Consider the following 21,545-nt stretch of genomic DNA (forward strand, 5'->3'; position numbering starts at 1 on the left):
CTTAATTATTTGTTTAAGTTATTAATGTCCCTACTAAGGTAATAAACCAAATAATATAATATCAAATAAACGAAAATGAACGTCAACGATGCAATGAACGTCACAGATTTCATGCTTCGGATTCTATGCGGTTCTTCCGAAAAGTAATAAAATTGATTTATTTAGTGGAATAATCGAGGACCGAGAGAAATAATACATATCTGTTTTGTTTTGAAATGTACAAAATAAATCGATCATTGTTTTTTTTAATACGGCAGGTCTCAATAAATATAAGACAACATATCAATAATTGTAGAGTAATACGAATTTGACGAGTTAAGTTAAGTTAAGTTTAGTTTTACGAGTTAAGTTAAGTGTGGTAGGTAGGGTGGGTTCGAACCCACCCTACCTACCACACTTACATGTATACCTTTTTAAAAATTAAAAATAAAAGCCGCGTAATGAAGATAGTATGCAATTAAAATATTTGGGTATATAATAAAAACACATTATTTTTCTTTAACGGAGAATCCAAAATTATATCAGCCAAATAATATGTACTATGTCGAAATTAAAATGCTTGAATATTTATTCACAATTCAATCTATTATCCATATTTTAATGCAAAAATTTCTTCAACAATATAAAAATTGTAAGGAAAAACAAATTTCGTAGGATCATGTTCGTATTTCAATCACGGGAATGGGTATGGTAGCTTGTCAACGTATAACAATAATGTTTGAACATTAAATCTTATTCGGATAAATAGAGTAGAATAAAAACCGTTACGAAGCAATTCAGAACGCCATCTAATATTTTTTATTTTTTTAATAATATACTATGAGAAATAAGTCGAAGGATAGCATTCATTAAAGAGGTACGGAAAAATATCCCGAGGGCAAAGGGCATTCGGAAAAATATGCAATCATAAAGCAGAATGAGGGTATTACGACAAATAAAGTTCGATTTTAACGTTTCTACACGAGTGCCCTTAGCGAGAAGGGTCCTTAGCCATTTTTACTCGATTAATTTTAACATAAAGGAAACGTTTTCACATCTAATTGGATAGCCTATTACAGATCTTGGACAGGTGGGATACGATAATTTTGTAACGAACGTTTTTTACGGCTTGTTAAACGCAATATCATATTTTAAACGAGAAATAGTAACTAATATAAATAATTTCTTATATCAACCCGGAAATCATTAATAAAGTAACAAATACAAGTAAACACAATAGCAAATAAAGAAAAAAATATGCAAAAAAGTTTTAAGTAGACAGAAAACAAGAAAAAGAATTGATATTAGTATTGTAAGGCAATATTATTATAGCGACGAAAAATCGGCAGAATTTTTATGACGTGTCGTTTGTATAAATCGTTTATTGGTCTATAAAATTTTATTTATTGGTGAAATATTGTTATTTTACTTCTGCTGGAGACATGTTATACTCATCTGCATACGCAGGAACAATAAAATAGATAGATGGAGCCATAAACTGTAGAAATTACCCCAATTAAAGATTAGAGCTCATAATATCAGTTTTACTCGAATGTGCATAATTTATATGATCAAATGGCAAAGGGTTAAATTTAACAATGTGAAAGAGAAAGTGAGAATTAAATATTTAACTCTTTTCATGGAAATATGGAAAATAGGAAAGCACCCGTAAAATTAAGATATGATGTAAATTGATGACAAATAAAAAAAACAGTTATACTGATTCGTGAAGTGAATATTTCTCGTATTAAAATCAAGAAAGGTCTATAAAGACATAGCATAACCAGATAAATTATTGTTTCCAAAGTTAGAAATTTCGAAGAATCGAGGTACGTGCATACAGACTTTTAATAATAAAAAACACCTCAGTACCACTTATTCGTAAGGTTAAATAAAGGTTTTGTAGATAGTATTTGTTAACATTAAAATGTAATCTGTAATCAAAATGGAATAAGTTATGGAATTTTTATTTTTATTTTAAATTACATGAGTAATATGTTTATTTGTTCAACATATTCATTTTGTAGAAATATATAAACTTCATACATAATAGCTACCGCTGAAATACTATAATGAGGAAACTTATAATGGAAGGGAATCTTAAGAGTCCCCTACCTTGAGGCTTTAAGGACCGATTATATATTATGATGTATGGATTCGTTTTGCACGGAAAATACGAAGATAATAGGCAGTTATAAGATTTCATTATTACATTATATTAGAAAAAGAACTAAGAATTAAATTAAATACAGGCATTCAATAAACAGTGAGACTTATGAAAACTACATATTCAAATGGGCATACTTTAACTCTCGAAACTCCGGTCATTTTGACCAATTGAATAATATTGTATTGTGGTAATCTTTCAATGTAGAAGACTTTAAAACATTTATATTTAAGATATTTACCAAATGACTTAAATAATTCTGTGGTGACACGGAAAAGAAGCACAAGTTCTATAGTATATGTAAGAGACTTGTGCCCCTCTTCCGCTTGACTATAGAATTCTATCGGAAACTAATTATTGAGCTGGGTACTTTGAAGATTACGAATATAGTTTTTTTTTAATATACACGTAAATATGGTATTTTCAAACATTTATCGATAGGGTGAGTTAATCCGGTAAACAAAAATCTCACCTTTCGTTAGAATTTTAAGAGGATAAAAATTGTTTTCGCCCCTTTGTTTCAATTTTTAAATAGGGTCGGCGCTGGACTTCCCCTGTAAATAAAAAGTTACGACGTTCTTAAGAGGCAATGAAAAAAAAACTCGGTTATGAAGGGGATTTTAGGGGTAAGAAAAACGATAATGCTCACCAAAACAAGCGAGTAATTGCGAGACAGGAATAAGGGTGTTGCGGAAAAATGGACGTCATACATCTTCCCGTGGAAGAGAAGAAACGGTGAAACTTTCAAGAAACAATGGCGATACATTTTTGTTAGGGGAGAGTTTATAGTTTACCCAAATAAATATAGCCTCCAGCTATAGGGTCCACCCTACCGCGTCCTGTGGTCATTGCACGCGAAAGGTGTCAAGATAAATAATTTGTTTATTCTGAAACTAGGCGAAACACAATTGTACGCTTTTCATTTAGTAAGAAAATCCTCTAGAGTGCTGTTACGGTATACTGGGTGTATTCAAATAGTTGTACACAAATACTAGGTTAAAAGGGTTAAAAGTTATTAAGGTTTTTATTGATATCTCCACAGAGGCATTTCAGATGTTTCCTGCGTGTGAAATAATTCGGAAATAATCTCACATACATAAAATAAAAATCCAGTTCTCATTCATTTGCAGCACTGAAATTTGCTAGTGAAATGTTCCTGTTAAATGGAGTATACAATACACAATTCTATAAATTTTAGTAATATGGTTATTCAACTATGGGTAAAATGATGTTCCAACGGAGTGTAAAGTAATCGCTTAAACAAACCTATAATCTTCTCAACATTATTAATACTACTTTGTGGTTAGTCATTTTAATTTTTATATATATTTTTTTACCTATAATCAGTCATCCTGAAAATGAGCAGACTTCCGTGTTCCAATCTTAATACATATTTTCAGTCTCTGTTTTAATATCATTATTATTTTTTGAATAAAATTTATATTTTGTAACATATTTGGTTTCTGCAAAATATAAGTTCATGTTCCAGATTTTTTTTACCTGCTTCTGTCCTTAAAAGATCTTTTGTCAGTTTTTGTATGAACGTTTTGATCAATAGAATACGTGCTATATACTCGTGAACAGAGGTAATAATGACAAACGGGATAACATTAAAAAAATTATAAACGTAACTTGTAATTTCTTTTAACTCGTTAAAATTCCAATAATGTTAAAAAATAAAAATAAATAGAAAAAATACAAACCTTAAGGGTGAAAATGTAGTGAATGAAAAAATACTTTTTGTAACAGTCAAATTCTCGTTTGATTTTCCACCCTAAAATTGAAAGTTTATCTATTTCGAGTATTCTCGGGAGGAATATTACGGTTTATTTTGTCCTTCGTCTACGTCTTCTCCTTGCTCATTTTATCCACTCTCTCGTTGTTTGAATGACACGTTAACCCCCCTTTTCAAACATTTTGATTGTACTTTCAAGTAGTTGTGACTCTTCGCCGAAATACAGTCTCGCGTTTGTGTGTATGTGAGGTATGAAGTATAAAGCTCGCGGGGAATTTGCGTATTACGTGAAAAGTTTGCTCAATTTCTTAGTACGACTTAATGTATTAAGTGCTTATGCATATTTATCGGAAGTCGAGAAGTAGGAAAAGTAACACGGTACTTTCGGAGTAACATGACAAATGGTTGTTATTAATTTCGCGCAAACACACAGAATGTTGACTTGCCAACAGGGAATAATAATGCATAAGTAAATTGCGAATACAACAAGTACGTACTATTAATATGCACAGCAAAAAGATTATTTTTTTTACTTTTTAACATTTTTTTTCGAAAAACTTTCATTGTGAAGGATTCAACAAGTTTTACGTAGAATTAGGGTACATGTGGTAAAATACGACCACTTTGACGACGAAAAAATTGCATGCTGATATGTCCGCATAACAAAAAGAAACTTAGAGAAGGTCAAACGCACACAGCGATCCATGGAAAGATCAATACTTGGTAAGCCTACGAGATAAAATAAGAAATGAAGAAATTAGGAACAGAACCAGAATAGCGGATATTATGGATCGCGTAGCAAGACTCAAATGGCAATGGGCAGGACATGATGCAAGACATGGCCCCGCAAGATGGATCCCTAAAATTTTAGATGAAGACCTTGAGATAATAAAAGAGGTGTCGGAAGACCTAAGAAAAAATATGGTCCGACAGCATAACCGCTGTGGGGGGTAGAAACTGTCTGCAAGCAGCAACAGACCGAAAAAAATGGAAGGATACGAAAGAGGCCTATATCCAGTAGTGGAGAACAGAAGGCTTAAGTAGAAGAAGAAAAAGAAGACACGTCCGCACCACTGAAACGGCAAGCTAAAGGAAGATGGTGATATAAAGCGAAGTTTTCAATCGTGAACGTACGTATTTAAGACGTCAGCGCGGCTTTTTATAGAAGTAATCATTTATTGGCACTCACCCCAAACGCGCTGAACCGCTTGGTCCTCCTGGGATGCGGGTTGTTGAGGAACACCTCCGACTTGGGCCTGGGGGGCTTCTTCGGCCGAAGGATAACTCTCGCCTCCTCCCGAATGTCCTCGTCGAGCAGCTTGGAGTCCGAGGACACGGACAGCTGCCGCCGGACTCGGTCATGATCGCCCGCCCAGTCTGGAATAGTAAAAAATACACACGTTACTATATTGCAGCATCACTTCTCCAGTTGTAGCATAAACATAATTTCATTTCGTCACTTAACCAGCCTATGACAGGTCATAAGCTCTGTAAATACCCAGACTTCCATATTCTTCGTTGTTATGTTGAGATGTCAAAATATCAAATAAAGAAAAAAAATGAGAATAGTTACGGTATTCGGGTAACGAAAACTCTTTTGAGATTGTGTAGGTACTACAAAAATAACAAAACAGTTGTCGAAATTCTTGTACGTTTTATTGATCTCCTTTTTTTCTCTTTCATACATGTAAGTAAATATAATAAAAGTTCTTTTAAATCAATCACTCCGAATCAGGTGTAACTTCTGAAAACAAAAACTTTCGCAATAAAATGCTCCTTTGATCAGTATTTTCCAAATCAGAAGAATTCCAGGAGAAGCAAATAAAATATCTTATTTTTTAAATGGGTGAGTGAATACAATGGATACATCTCTAGATTTTTTTTAAACAAAAAGTTTGCAGACACCGACTGACAGCGAGTGTTTTGGTGAAGAATTTTCACTCATTACAGGAAATTATAGTAACTATAAACATAAAGAGTAAATCCACTCAAGAGTAGGAAAGGCTAATTTTTTTTATCAAGTTAAAGCCTAAGTAAGGCCATTATAAGCGGTGTTGCATAAACCGTAGCTAGATTTTAGAGTCCCGTGTTAATTTAAGAAGAAAAAAACACTATCTGACAGCGGAGGAATTTAAAAATAAAAAAAATGAGGATGCCCTATATTTTATTCCGGGACTCTCGTATCAATAATTGAGTGAAATGTCTCCCTTGGTCCCCGAGCTCGTGCTTCAGACCCCGTGCGCCAGGAGATAAATCATTTTCCAGGTGAGCCATTTACCCCGCTCCGCAGTCAGGAATGCCGAGCTACCCGCGATTTATGTTACGTTTGAGATAGAGCCACCCCCCACAACTCACCTCCGGCTTACAGTCACCCGGACCGGCGTGACTGAGGAGGCTCACGCCCAGATACTGCGAATAAACAAGGACTTACAGCACCGATCTATCGGTGCAAAGAGGACGATACATTTTCAAGTGTTATTGGGGGTGCTCTGGCACGCGGCGCACATGTGGCTTTGGGCGACACTCAAAACTCAACTGTGGGGGAAAACAAGGAAAAAAACTACTTCAACAGGAATGGTAAAAATATGACTTTTTGTTTTGAAAAGTCTTGCTATAAAAATAATAAAATACTAGTTTTTTTTAAAGATGGGAATTGCATTTATTTATAACCTTGCTTATTACGTACAATGTTTATAGATCATTAAGTAGATTTTCGTTTCTTGTAACTAAATAAATATGTTTTTATTTGAACCTGTGTTGGGAACAGGAGGGATAATCTAGTGTAGGCTAATCAGGGACTTCTCAGCATTTGCTCATTGCTGGGAGGAAACCAAAGAGGAAAATACTAGGTTGGTAAAATTGTTATATAACATCAAGTACGCAAAATAATAATATAAAACTAACTAACTTCTTAAACATCACCCAGCTTCCCCGCAGGGGTAGGCAGAGAGAATAGAACGTTACATCCCTCTGTCTTTGCAAACATTCTTCGTAACTTCTACATGTATGCATCTTCTTATACATACCCGCCGATTATTTCGACTCCTGACCTGACCGCTTTCAAGTATTTGATATACCTGATCATGCCAAGTTTTTCCCGGTCATCCTATGCTCCTTTTTCCAACTACATTCGCATCATAAATTTGTTTAACCGTTCTTTCCTCATTCATTCGTTCCACGTGTCCAAACCATCTCACACCTTTTTTTTTAAATTTTATTGATAAAGCTTATTTCAGCATGCATTATTTTAGTTTGTGGAATAATAATAAAATACCAGGTTTGCGAAACAATAATACAACACTAGGTTTGCGGAATAAAAATAACTATGAAAGATTCATTTCACTTCTACACCCGCCCAAAAAACAAAAGTGTAGGTAGTCTTGACTATCTTATTCTATTTTCTTTCTCGCGTTGATATATTTTTTGTCACAAATCGAAGTCCATTATATGACTGAGTATTTTATTATGTTCTCTGTCACTTTGATTTCATCATCTATACTGAATTCCTAATACGACAATAAATTTCTCGCATAACTAGATTCATGGAAAAGGGTTTTTGATATTATTCTGACAAATACGAACAAATAGAAGTATATTAAAAAGTTCATTACATTTTCGCAAAAGTACACGTAAAAACATAATACATTGTGACAGGTTCTTTCATTAAATTTCCCAATAATGTAGTCCGTTATTGTATGAGAAAAATATATAAATTTTATCCACGGACACGCGTGATTAAATTAGTACCATACACTTGTACCCTCTGATCGCTGTGACCAAACGGAGAACTTTTTAATGAAGTCACCCGCAAAGGGGAAGCCGAGGGTAAACAGTAAACATCCCTGGATATGGATAATCCCTAAAGATCTCATACCTCATTCCCCTAAGCGTTTCGCTTTCTACTATTATCTTTCGTATCATTTTGATATAAAAAATCAAACAAAAACATACGCTTTTCGTAAAAAAATTTAAATCCGACTAGAAGAAATGTAACTGCTTAAAGCTAGCTTTCAAAGCTTTCTTAATAACTGAGACTTAGCATAGTCGTATTCGTTTAAAAATGGTAATTTATTAGTCACTTGTTTAGTCTATTATTAGATTAAAACCAATATTTTTAGCTTTTCCACTTTATTTTTATTTGACCAGCGACCGGGTTTCGTCGTTACCGACATCATCAGACTGGTGGGAGGCTACACAAATTGTTATGTTATATATAAAACAAGGCAGGAGTTGATAACCATGATTTGATATAATTTTATTGAGATATAATTTTAAACCCGGTCGCTGGTCAAATAAAAATAAAGTGGAAAAGCTAAAAATATTGGTTTTAATCTAATAATATATTAAAAATGCAATTCCATCACGAAGTGTCAGTGGATAATATAAAAGTTGTTTAGTCGTAAAAAATTACAATATTTATTCAGATAAATATTGACATCAAACACAATTTAGGATGTCTTGAATGCAAAGGTCTAGTTGGTAAATAAAAGTATTTACTTAGTTATCCTAAATATTTAGAAAAAAATACTTTAAAAGATGATATTTGTTTTGGTTTAATTAAGGTCTAAATTATTGCGACAGTGGATTCCAGACGTAAACAAATTTATATAGAAAATATAATTAAAATCAAGGACAAACATCAACAATCAAAAGTTTTTTTTAAAGATAAGCCTTATAAAATATTTGTAATATAGACAAAAATGATAAAATTCTTAATTCTTTAAATTGCGCAGTTTGAAGATTCTATATAAACGAAATAAATATGCCGAGAAAGAAAGAGCACTTTATTATTTTAGTCTAAGGCAAGCAATGTTTAATATAAAGGTTTCGAGTACAGAAAGGTACTGAAACACATACGGTTGAATATAAAACATCGCATCAAATGACAAACATCGTTAGGGGACATATTGATTTCTATTACGTTAGAAAAAACACAACGTTATTATCAGTAGATATGGGGCATGGAAATGTCAGATTATTTTGACGGTCTCGTACACCTCGACAGGAGAATTTTCCGAAGTGACTTTAAAGCCTGTCACCCATGGCCCATATTCGCAATGGAGGGTACGTAACAAAGAACATAAAACCAACCGCCATGTCAAATTGAATTTGCACTATGCTATTATATCAGACCCGAAATGTGTATATTAAGAGGTAAACATAAAACTTACAAAAGCGGTGAGATGAAACAAGTACAAGCATACAAAATCGAAATAATTTAACTTAAAACTATATTTCATCGATCGTTCTTCACGTAATTAATTGTTCCTTATTGATTATTCATCTATGTATTTTCACTTCTACCAAGTTTTCATCAAAAGCATTATTGTGAGAGGACATAAATACGCTACTTTATAATATTCTCTCAAAATCATTTATTTTATGTACATGAAGTTTAAATAAATAAATATAATGATATTTAAGTCCTCTCGGAATAATGATGAAAATTCATCATGAAATATCAATTAAAACCAATCAATCTGACATACATATATATGAACTTTAAATTGGAAAATGTAAAGTGTTTCTGATATTTGAAATATAAACAGCTTTCAAAATTTGAGTAATAACCACTGTCAATCATTAGTAAAATGATAAGTGTTACACAGTGTATAGAGAGATCGCAAAAACCAAACAATGATAATTGTTAGGCTTGTAAATATACTGATTTCTACATATATTCCCATCTGTATAAACTTCTTTATTTTATGTTCAGCTGTCAATAAAAAAATTTAAACACCCCCAAACGATTAATCCTGAATATGTAAACTATGTCGGAAAATATATTTTGATTTTATTTTTGAGCACATCCATGATAGAACCATTATTCAACTTCCCACGAGACTTTAAATACTATAGTAAGCGTAAAACTATATTTTCAACGATACTTAATTTTAAACATTCAACCTGAACATCTTAAATCGTGAATGTATTTTTTTTACATTGCATATAAGGTGGAGGAGTTGTAAGTGGTTGGTAAGAGGAAACAATACACGGATTAAGTAAAAAAAGTATTTCATAATCTTGAAACAAGGTTTATCAACTTCTTGTAATGGGCCAAGAATATCTTAACTATTAAATCATTTCTAAAACGTGACTTATGTGAGTTACTTTAATAAGTATTACACCTAACAATAAGTATTAAAATATAATTCTGAAACGACTTACATCAACACCAAACCTATTTGCTTAATATTTTACATTTTGCCCTGTGTTTTCTTATTTGTTTTTTCGTCTTGTTAACCTTAATCGCATGTCCAAAATGAGGAATGGAAATTACTCATATGGAATATTATACATGTGACTTACGTATAATATGTAATATGTTAAACAAATATAAAAAATTAAAATGAATTAAAGGTTCAGCGAACCGAGAAACTTTTGAAATGAGATTTTTTCTAAATAACTAACCATCACGCCGCTTCAGAGAATATAACGCCACATCACTCTGTCTTTACAAACATTCTTCGCCTCTTCCACATTCATGCATCTTCTCAAACATACCCGACTATTATTTCGACTGAGATTTTTTCAGGTAGCGTAAAGTTGTATTGGAGGATCAGCGTTACCCAATTAGGCACAAAGGACCGCGCGGTAACGCGAGATGGGTTAAGTTCGTATGGGCGGGTGGCGCATGGCGGTGGGACCTCCGGAACTAGGCCACGGGGGCGGGCCACGGCGCGTGCTCTGAGCCCCGAACTGAGCCAGCCGCCCGCCGCGCTAGCTCGCCCGACCGGCCCCATGCACACGGCCGAAACACCGTGTACATACTCTGTTACACCTCTCACACTACATTTTGTACATTATTAAGTATCTTTCTGAAGATGCAGCTGGAAGCGCGATACAGAAGACTGGGTGATATTTATGCGCCACAGCGTAGTTGGGTAGACGCTAGACAGCGAAACTGGTGTCGCGGGTTCGATTCCTGCCAATTGCAAAATATTTATTTTTTAAAACAATTGGTCTGCGTGTTTGTGATGCGTGTATACTTATTTTTCACATTTACCTTCCCAATCCTTACTATCCAACTTGTATACAAGGCTCTAAAAATACAGGCTTTGCGGGTTATTCCTATTTATAAGGAATTCTCAATAGAGGTGGTATTATGTATATGCATGATGGACAATACGTTGTAGGCCATTGGTAAATTTAAACGACAATACATGCAGAATACTTCTCAAGTGGAATCGAAGGTCTATTGATGTCCGCCAACAATCTGACTATAATAGCAACAAGAAGATACCCTTATTGGTAGTCAATTATAAAGAAAACAACAATGACGAGGAACTTCACAAGCTGCTCTCCGGCGTGACCATTGCTCAGGGAGGCATCCTGACAATATCAAGACTGATAAAGAAGCGGTTAGCTTCGAAACCGGAAAACATTATAATTAAGCTATAAAAACATATTTATAGTGATTTTAAAACAAAGTTACATTTTAATTATTTGCATTTTTTTTCAATTAAAAACCGATATGATATTAAAAAAGAGCGGAATATACTTTATACGCTACAGTCAAATGTGGGTTTTAATGTTTACTTAAGTGCTTCAGACACGGAGGTGAAGAGTATTACTCTTAAACGTCCAAACATCAAAGGCGAGATACAATTCGATAAATAAATTAAAAAGTAAGTAAGGACTTCAATCGATATTTTTTTGTCAAATTAGCGAAATATCAAGAGGTTTTAAATAAAAACACCTAGCCTTTCCTAGCAAAATATAATCACCAAAATTTCACTATAATTTCATTTGCGAGTTAGACTAACAAGGTTAGTCGTGGACTATGTCACAAATTTGAAACAAAAGCCGTTTAGCCTTAACTGAAAAGGGAATTTAATTGACACATTTTACATAAAAAACATAGTAGGTAAAAAATATTTCTTTAACCCTTATTAGCGCCCAATGGTGCATAGGGCACTGAATCGCATTAAGGGTGAAATTCAATAAATATTAGAGAGAATAAACAGGACTTCAAATTAAAAGATTTTACCCCCAGTGGGAGTCAAACCCGGGACTTGCCAGACGCACTAAGCACTACATTACGCAGGTAGACAATGTTAAAAATTGTTTTATCATTTATTATTAAATATTGAATATTAAGTTTCAGTACTTATTTGCTTACTTTGAATCGATTTTCGTTATATTGTTGTCTACAATATTTGGCCATGAATGCTTCAGAAAATTGATGATTAATAGGGATGTTTCTCTTTATTGTTTATTACAATTTTGTACTAGCATAAAAAAGATATTAGAAATGTAATTTGACTCAATATTAGATCATAAAATTTAATATCTTCAGCCTAGTACTCAAAGTACTATAAGTGGCGTAGACGTGGAAGTATATACATACCTTAGCGTAGAGCCTTCAATGGAAAATAAATTCACGACAGCAATTTATGATGAGTATTTAAAATGCTCTATTATGAGACGACGCAAATAAGAGATGAAAGGAAAAAAATCTTATTAAAAAAGTTGTATGTCTTTGATATTTTTTGTCATCCAAAGGAAATTAATAAAGATGGAAAAAACACATAGCACCGACCATCATATAGAGTAGGGTAAATTGAGAATAGAAGAAAATATGACTGTGAGGACAAAATTCAATCGGATATCTCTAGTCCGTGTCACCATTTTCTAACATCCTTAATTTTGAGCGAAAAACCCAAAGTTGATTGTTTACCCCTGTGACGAAATAAGCTGTTAAAATATTCAACGATCATTGTAAAAAGTAAGGTTTTATTAACAGCCCACTGTAAGTCTCAAATTAAATAAGAATATTCAGTACATAAAACATATTATATCTATGGAGTATTTTAAGTACTATCCGAATGAATTCTGGTTCGCCATAGAAAATAAGATCGAAATTAAATGTAAATTAAATATATTCATTTTAAAGGTCTCTCAACTTGATATGCATCATTCTTCCCTTTTTTATGAAAGAAGATGGAAGTCTGGCATTTGGCTGACTTAAGCGATCACTTAATACACTTGTGTAACGTTCACCATTCTGCCCATTATTGAACATCCATATTGCATTAATTCTTGAAACCTGTATATATACATACATGCAATGGTCTTCGATCCTTCCACATGCCGGTGAGGTTTCATATCAAGTTGAGACACTCAAAATTGACATGTCATCCATAGGGTAGTGTCCGATATAATAAATAATATTAATAGAGTTAAATCTATTATGACTGAATTTTTACATACAAAGCATAAACTAATATAAATTGCCATGTAGCGGCGAGTACCTGCAATAATTATTTTTCATTATTTTCTTTACGGCAGAATTGGATTTGAGGCTCAATCGCAGAAATAAACACGACGGCGTACTGAGCTGTAAGTCGTACAGATGAAATTTGTGTACGATAAAAAGGCGCGATAACACGCTTTCCCTTCCATTCTCTCCTCCCCTCGCATGTTCCGCCCCGTCGGGGCACCATTATGTAATCCGCTTCTTAAGGGCAATAACATGATTCCGAGAGATAAGGGATGAACAGTGAATAAAAACCAATTTCACTGGATGGAATATTTACACGTTCACCGACGAAATATACATTTAATCCTAAGTGTATATTGCCATATTGAAGCATTAAGAAAGGAAAATATACCTACATTTTGTTATATTTCTGAGTGTCTTAAAATGCTGTGCATTCCCAAACGAAGTGCCTGATAGAGGTCTCACGGTTCGATCAGCTACAATAATAAATTCGGTGAATATAGGCACCTTTGCTGTAGCCAGTCAGATGGCATGGAATGCTCTTTTATCAGCAGTTAGAAAATATGAATGAGATGATTTTTAGGAGAAAACTTTAAAAAAGTGTTAACAAAATCATTCCCATACTGTTTCCCTTAATTGAGTCATAGATTTATATTTCGTAGTTAATTACAGCGACCGTGAGATGGTATTTTACGAAAATTGCGTCCGTTAAATTACCGAATATTTTATGATTATTTTTTAAATATAATGTAGGTATCAAATGTTTGGTCGCAAGATTTTAATTATATGAAATCCCCATCGGAAAAAAACTTAACGTATTAAAAAGTTGTATGAGAAATAAAAAAAATTGTGTTTGTTGCAGATGATGAATCCTTCATTAAATTATCCCATAAATTACAGCGTTTACAGTGAAAATTTGTAATTTTTCACAAACTGCCAAACTCGCTCTCCGAATAAGAAATTAATATGCAAATTAATTTATATGTTTGCTAAGAAAAAAGCAAATATGCAGATCTCGAATCGTAAATAAAATACTGTTTGAGTCTTAAGAAAATGCCTCAAATAATGAATCATTTGACGGAAACCCGGCAAAGTAAAACAGCGGAGTTTCTCGAGTGATCCCGAAAGAGAAAACGAGGCGGGCCTTTTGCAAAGCCCAGAAGCTAACTTGAATTGGAAATGTAAATACGGACGCTAAGTTTAAAGGGGCTTTTCGTATTTTCAATAAAACTGTACGGCTATATTACCAACTTTCTGCCGGTCAAAGAGGAAAACAAAATTCTTTCGTGAACAAAATAATGGGAATTCAAACTATCGCTACTTCTCAATAATGATATTATCTTTTATGTGGACATTTATGGTCGTAATAACTACGACAAAAATCGCAGCGGAGCTTATTTTTATTTATAATTTACAGACAAAAAATAATGTGTTGTAGGAAAAGTTGAAATGAAAAGTTTTTCGATTTAGAAGCAGAGCGAATTGTTAAACGGTAAGATGATTTGTTTTCGCAAAATACGCCGTCCTTAAAAATATAATAACAAGAAATGAAATTCTTAAAGAGGTGCGTGTTTAATATATACGCGACGCGATAGTTGCATATTTCCCCTTCATACAGACATAAACACGCGGATAATGACAAATGACAGGCACGCAAGGAGAAATGGAAGGACATCACTGATAAAGTCGTTCTGGGGAAAAAGAACCAAAGTGACCGAAACTATGCAGCCAGGAGAGAGACGTTAGAAGGCTTCATGCAATATTCATGAATGCGTACCAACTCGGGGATGCTCTGTACCCGTTTTAATTAGCCTCGACAGTGACATGTCTCCAGAACGAACGGGTTCGCTTTCTTCCGCCGCTCGTGAAGCGGAAGGATACAATAAATCCGCAAGCCGGGTACCTGCGGCGACCGAAAACTTCAGCCGGGAAACAATACCCGACGTCGGGGTTATTAATATAATTAATGGGGGCTTACGAATGTTCGGAGAAAGAACAATGCACTCGGAGGTGGATATTTTGTCGTATTCCCAACAATACCCAGTCATCTCGCGGAACGTTGGCGAAATATGCAGGCTAAATGTGCCAGTTATTCTTTAAAATACAATAATGTAATTAGCTGAGGAAATAATTTATACCTTAAAAAGGACAAACAGAAAATGAAAACTAGGTTATTATTTATTTTTTATCCATTAATAGCATAACGCGATAAACATATACATAATTCCGCAATGTATAACACCAATTGCAAAGTAGCGTGATAAATTGGAGTAAAAACAGAAACATTAATAAATGAAGATATACTTTTTGAAGTATTTTGGTTTTATTAACAGGGTGGTAAAAATAAGTATAAGTGATTTTCCCCTATAATATTTAATCAAGAAACGATCATATTAACATTGTATTCATTTGATGCAGTGACGTATGAACCATTGAGTGCTGATAAGGGTCATTAGAAGTACCTTAAAAGGTTCAATTTAATATACGGCACAAAATAAAAATTAGAGGAAAAAAAGAAAAACATTATCTAGGAAGAAAATATATTAATATCGCTTTAAAAATTACTGAATCACCCACATAGACAAAAAGGGGGAGAGAAGAAGCCCGCGTTAGTACTACTGTACCTGATGTGGAATAAATCATAATTTCTAATTTTTCTTGAGGAATAAAATATATAACTTTTATCAAGTAACGATGGAGAATCAAAATACGGATGTAAAGTTTTAATATTCAGTTAAATCTCGGAATGGAAAGTATAAAAAATAATATATTGCAGTAAGCAAGGGGATTTACATGAAAGAATTTAATATCACCGCCTGAGGCAAGAATACGAGGGATAATTATTTCAAGTATAGTCTTTCGTAATTTGGAGGAAAATTTTGTATTTTATTTGACAAAGGGAAACACAATTCTTCCACACCTCAGAAAACGGAATGCGTAACATGGGAAAAGATTGAATTATTGGGTTACTGAACATTCATAAGAGGAGCATTGAGGGATATTGTACAGCGACGCCGGGTTTACCAAACATTTTCAACTTTGAAGAAAATATCAAAAAAATAAAAGAAAACATGCTAGAGAAGATTTAAAGCAGAAGAAAGCTAAGGAAAACATAAATACCTTTTAAAAAATAAATTACTGTGCTTAAAATCGAAAAAGATGGGGGTAGAAGAGCGTTTTAAAATAGATGATTACTTACATAAAGTAATAAAATAAATGTACAATACAACTTTTGTAAAGTCACAGGGGATAATAATAATAAAGAATAATCCTTAACAAAAATTAGTAAAAAGAATCCAGGACAACTATAAAATCGCTAAAAAAAAAACAATATAAATATGTACTTGTGGATAACTATATATATGAGGTAAAGGCTAGTAATTACATACATGAGATAAAGGCTAGAAGGAAGAAGAATTATATATTATTTTTTATATGTAAGACATGACGAGATGTGCCTTACGGGAATACAGAAAGAAAATCAGAAAGGATATTAACGAGAAACCTGTCAACTTTTAATGTACAATTTTACTCCGCGGCACCTACCTATTCCTTTTTAAAGCTGTGACAACGAAATATCGTGTACTTGTATATTTCTTCAAATATTGAGTTATACGTCACATATGGATGTTTACAGTGAAAAAAAAAATGAAATTGAAAATCGGTTGACGGAGTTCAATCATTAAAATATTGACTAAATAAACTTGAAGATATTTAACTTCAAACATTTGATCGCAGACGAAGGAGATGAAAAACAAGTAAATGATCTTGCGATAATTTTATAAATATCTCAAAGAGACATTCTATTGCAAAAAAGGGGGATAATATAAACTGCATATAAGCTGCAATAAGAAGGAAATTATTGAACGAGTATTTTTATCACCTGAAATCAATATTCAATATTAAATAATAAATTAAATCCGTAGGTCATTATGAATTTCAAACATTTTTGTTTCTATCGATTAGTATAATTTAAGTATTGTTGGGTAATATATCCAAAATAAAACAAGGTTTTTGTTGGATTGAATTCTACATTTATTTATGTATATCTTAATACGCATTTCGTCTTCTTAGTACATTATCAAACACTCATATTTGTTTGTTAATGTCCTAAGAAGACGAAAAGCGTCACGTATTAAGATATACATAAATAAATGTATAATTCAATCCAACAAAAACCTTGTTTTATTTTGGATATACTACCCAACAATTCAATATGGAATTCAACCAACTGTCTGGAGTTACGATAAATCATTTAAGTAGTAAATTATAACATTATAACGAAAAAGGTTGTACAATATACTTTATAAGGTTATCATAACACAATTAATGAATTATAGATGAGCCAAATACTTGATTGGAAATTTATAAACCCGTGATATAAATAATTATGCAATAGAATAATGAACTTATTAATTAATCAGGGTAATTGGAGTGTAAAATGGCAAAATAATGAGTTTTACCTTCGTTAGTCAGATGTTGGACGGGGACATTAAGGGCAGCAATTAGTTATTAAGGATACATAGCGGCCGACCCGAAATGTGGCACCCGGATAGTTAACATACATAAATGATTTCGTTAAATAAAGCCGAAGGGTTTATATCGGACTACGTAATATCTATCGGTGACGTCATTGGCCCTCCTGACCTTTAAAACTTGAGAGAAGGCGATTGGACGTGACAGGGGTGCGAAATAAATATTCATTGTGGTAAAGTACCTGTTCTACAATATACAAGTTTACTTGGACAAAATTAATTTAAAAATCCCCTTTACAATGTATAATATGATAAGGCGATCTGTTGTTTTTTTTCATTGTTCGCATCGTAAATGAAAGAAACCTCAACAAAACGTCTGCAACTTGAAGTCATAAACAGTGGGTTAAACGCGTTGAATATAAATATATGACATTTAGCACGCCAGTATACATCATAAACCCCGCCAGTATACGACACCTCCGACAGGACCGCGAAATAACAAAAGAAACAAAACTCCACTCGGGAAATGTGCCCGCGTGAAAATTAACATAGAAATACACACAAAAACATTCACCCCCTTTGTTTATTTTATTTCGATGTTTGTTATTTCACGCGAAGCACCTACTCCGCGAGATTTGAGACGGCCCGGAGCTTTCAAATAAAAACAACGCAGAGTTATGGGACCTCCGCGAACAATGGGCGAGCGAGTGAACGAATAAAACACCTCGGATACATGGCAAATAGAAGCGGAACGGACAATTCATCGGTCGCTCGCCGGCCTTACGTGCTTCGGGGATTAGGAAGTACGTGTTCACCTCCACACATTCCTAATGTCCTGCGCCAACAATAGTAAATATTCAATTATTTCCACTCTACAAGTTTTCATATTTATTTCGTCAGGGAGGTGTTGCGTCGTACTCGCGTCATTTGTTTATTCGTCCCACAAAACTACCGCCCTAGAAATGATAAAGTCTCGTAACAGGAGAAGCGCAGACGTGACCCGAACAGGTAATGAATAATAATGCCAGCCGGAGCGTCTCGGGTGAGTGGCGTAGGAGAAACCCAATTGTCGCAACCTCTTACTGCGGATAGAGACATGTGACGCGAGGGAGGAATTCACCCAATACTTATCCAACGACTGCGCGACATCAAAAACTATGATTTCCTTCAAAAGGCGGAAATACATAGGAGTTGAAACTAAAACTCGTATAGCAGGTTAACAAATCGATAACTCGGATGAAACGTGAAAGTGAGGAGATAAAATAAAAAGTTTTGCCGGCATGCGAAGAAATACGAGGATCTATTTACAAGGGATAAACGAGTAGATTTAGATAAGAGAAATGCAGTAATGTATCTACTACCTTTGAAAGGGGGAAATCATTCTCAATCAAAAAAAATACTTCACCGGGTAAAATTTGTCTGGACCCTTCCAATTGAACATAAAGGATCCAATTTACAATTTCCTTTAGTCAAAATTGAAAGGTTTTTCCCCCAGCGCCCGACCCGATGTGTATGTCGAAAGTATATGTCGACATTTGCCCGAACAAGTATAAAACCTGAAGTTCTCGGTAACCAAATGTAATGAACATCACGTAGTAGGTGAAGAGGTTTGTGAATTTATATTGCATATGAATTTTCTTCGAAAACTAAAAGGTGAAGAGGCGTGTGCAGATTGTGATAAAAATTGAGTATTTTGTACTAGGATACAAAGCAAAAACAAGTAAGGACATAAAAAAGTAATCCAGCTATAACAGAAATAAAATCTTTGACCTCCATAATAGCAAGTAGGAAATGAAGGATGAAAATTATGTTAAATCCATCGCAAATTCTACAGTAAAAAAAAACTTATGGGTATCAAACTCGAGCCACTAACAGAGATTGTGTCTGTATTTAATAATTATAATCGTACGCTTTTCGTTCAAAGTTCTACTATGTAGTGTTCGAACAGGTAGGAATAAAAAATATAACCCGTGATTTTATAACCAATTTTGCCGATTTCAAATAATAATTCATATAAAATGAAAGGTTTGTTAATAAAAGTATGTAATCCATCGAAAATAATGGTTAATGGGCAATAAAACGAGTTCGGTAAAGAACACCAATTTATGGAATGGAAACCGCCATTTGAACAGAGGAGCCTATAAAAGAACAAACGGTAAAAGGGATGAACCAACAAAGTTCCCCAATTAGTGGAATGCCATTTGGAATCCTTAATTGTTACATCTGCACTGCGTGCTTTTAGTGCCGTTAATGTTTCCATTATTCAATTCTGTTCCAACATTTTTAAATACTATTTACTTAACGTGTTGTTATTCAATATGCATACCAGGAAAAGTAATCTTCCTAAATTATCAATACTATTTTGGTATGCATGTAGTACTTTTAGTACAGCAATACCTTACATTCCTTTGATGTGGCTATCTGACTATTAGAAACCGAACTAATTGAAAATAAAACACATACGAAAATTGTTCGTTCGTTTATAATTAAATCAAACGTGGGTTATATGGTATATTCATGTGTATGTACGAGGGGCGTTCAACATATTCTCAGTATCAATGAATGAATACTTTACTTGCTCGTACTATTTACTCATTAGCAGTAACTATAAATAACGAGTTTCATAACAATCGGATCAATAGTCGAATAGCCGTCACCGAAACACAAGCAAGAAAGGTCATACCATTCTCTTAATAAGCTCAAGAACCGTGACGTAAGTGTTCACCTAAATCAGCCAATGATATGTCGTAAGCTCCGTAAATACCCGAACGAGACATCAATAATTTCACGCCAAGTATTTTTTTTATACATTGTATATTTCAAAACATTATTTTTAAAATTGCCTTATTAGAAACGAAAGGTTAGATATATGCTAGTAAATTATCACACGTCAGAATCCGCAGTCAAAATGGGACAAACGTATGACGAGAAAGAAAGAACGAGGTCACGTGGTATGAATGATGTTTCCCCACAAACAAGCGTAAAATGTCACGGGAATTCGCAGACCGACCACTGCGACCTGCCGGGTAATGAGGGCCTAAAAATTATAGGGATGAGGGATGAACAAAAACGGAAAATGGGTCACTGAAAATATTTACATAGGCGAGTATAAGATATTTCATGAAAATAAGTATGTAAGTTCAGCTAAGACCAAGAACACCAAGTCCAAAATGTGTGTTTTTGGCAGGAGGAAGAAAAGAAACATTTATTTATTTATTTAAACTTCATGTACAGAAAATAAATAAGTACATCAGCGGGCTTATTGCTAAAAAGCAATATCTTCCTACCAGTCGAACATCATTTTAACATAAAATTTATTCACTAACTAACTAACCATCACCCCGCAGGGGTAGGCAGAGAGAATAGAACGCCACACCACTCTGTCTTTGCAAACATCCTTTGCCTCTTCCACGTTCATGCATCTCCTCATACACACCCGCCGATTGTTTCGACTCCTAACCTGACCGCTTTCAAGTATTTGGCATACCTTTTCTCGGTCTTCCTCTGCTCCCTTTTCCAATTAAATTCGCCTTATGAATTTGTTTTAACTCATTCGTTCTACATGTCCAAACCATCTCAGTACACCATTCTTAATTTTATCGATAATGAAAATTTATTATATCCACATACTGAATATTTTAATCACGACTAACGTATGTATTCTTATTTATTGTCACAACCAACCATGTAATACGTGAGGGGTATAAAAGCAAAAGCAGCTATCTAAGATCACAAAACTACTATTATATATTAGTTTTGCAGTAAACACACAAATTAAAATTTCCTACTATTGTACACGAGTCTATCAGGAATTTTTAAAATGTTCATTAAATATGCATTTTGACGATGAATTTTCTGGACCGAAGATATTACAAAAAAAATCATTTAAGTAACTGCTAATGAACACAATTAAATGGTTTTTCAACTCGTGAAATGTAATGTCATTAATGAATTGCAAAGGGAAAT

At 33.7% G+C, this 21,545-nt stretch overlaps 1 protein-coding gene across 4 annotated transcripts in view; it reads right to left on the minus strand.

Moving 5' to 3' along the window:
* Positions 1-21,545, minus strand: part of Eip63E (cyclin dependent kinase Eip63E) — a 190,530-nt gene that overhangs the window by 38,117 nt on the left and 130,868 nt on the right. For all 4 annotated transcript variants that reach the window (XM_088274906.1, XM_088274923.1, XM_088274914.1 and 1 more), the window contains exon 4: positions 5,071-5,258. In XM_088274906.1, the coding sequence (XP_088131032.1) occupies positions 5,071-5,258 (188 nt within the window). The remainder of the gene's footprint in view (positions 1-5,070; positions 5,259-21,545) is intronic.

Source organism: Brachycentrus maculatus, unplaced genomic scaffold (genome assembly GCF_059751285.1).
Source record: "Brachycentrus maculatus isolate JH-2025_06_01 unplaced genomic scaffold, ASM5975128v1 h1tg000036l, whole genome shotgun sequence".
NCBI lineage: Eukaryota > Metazoa > Arthropoda > Insecta > Trichoptera > Brachycentridae > Brachycentrus > Brachycentrus maculatus.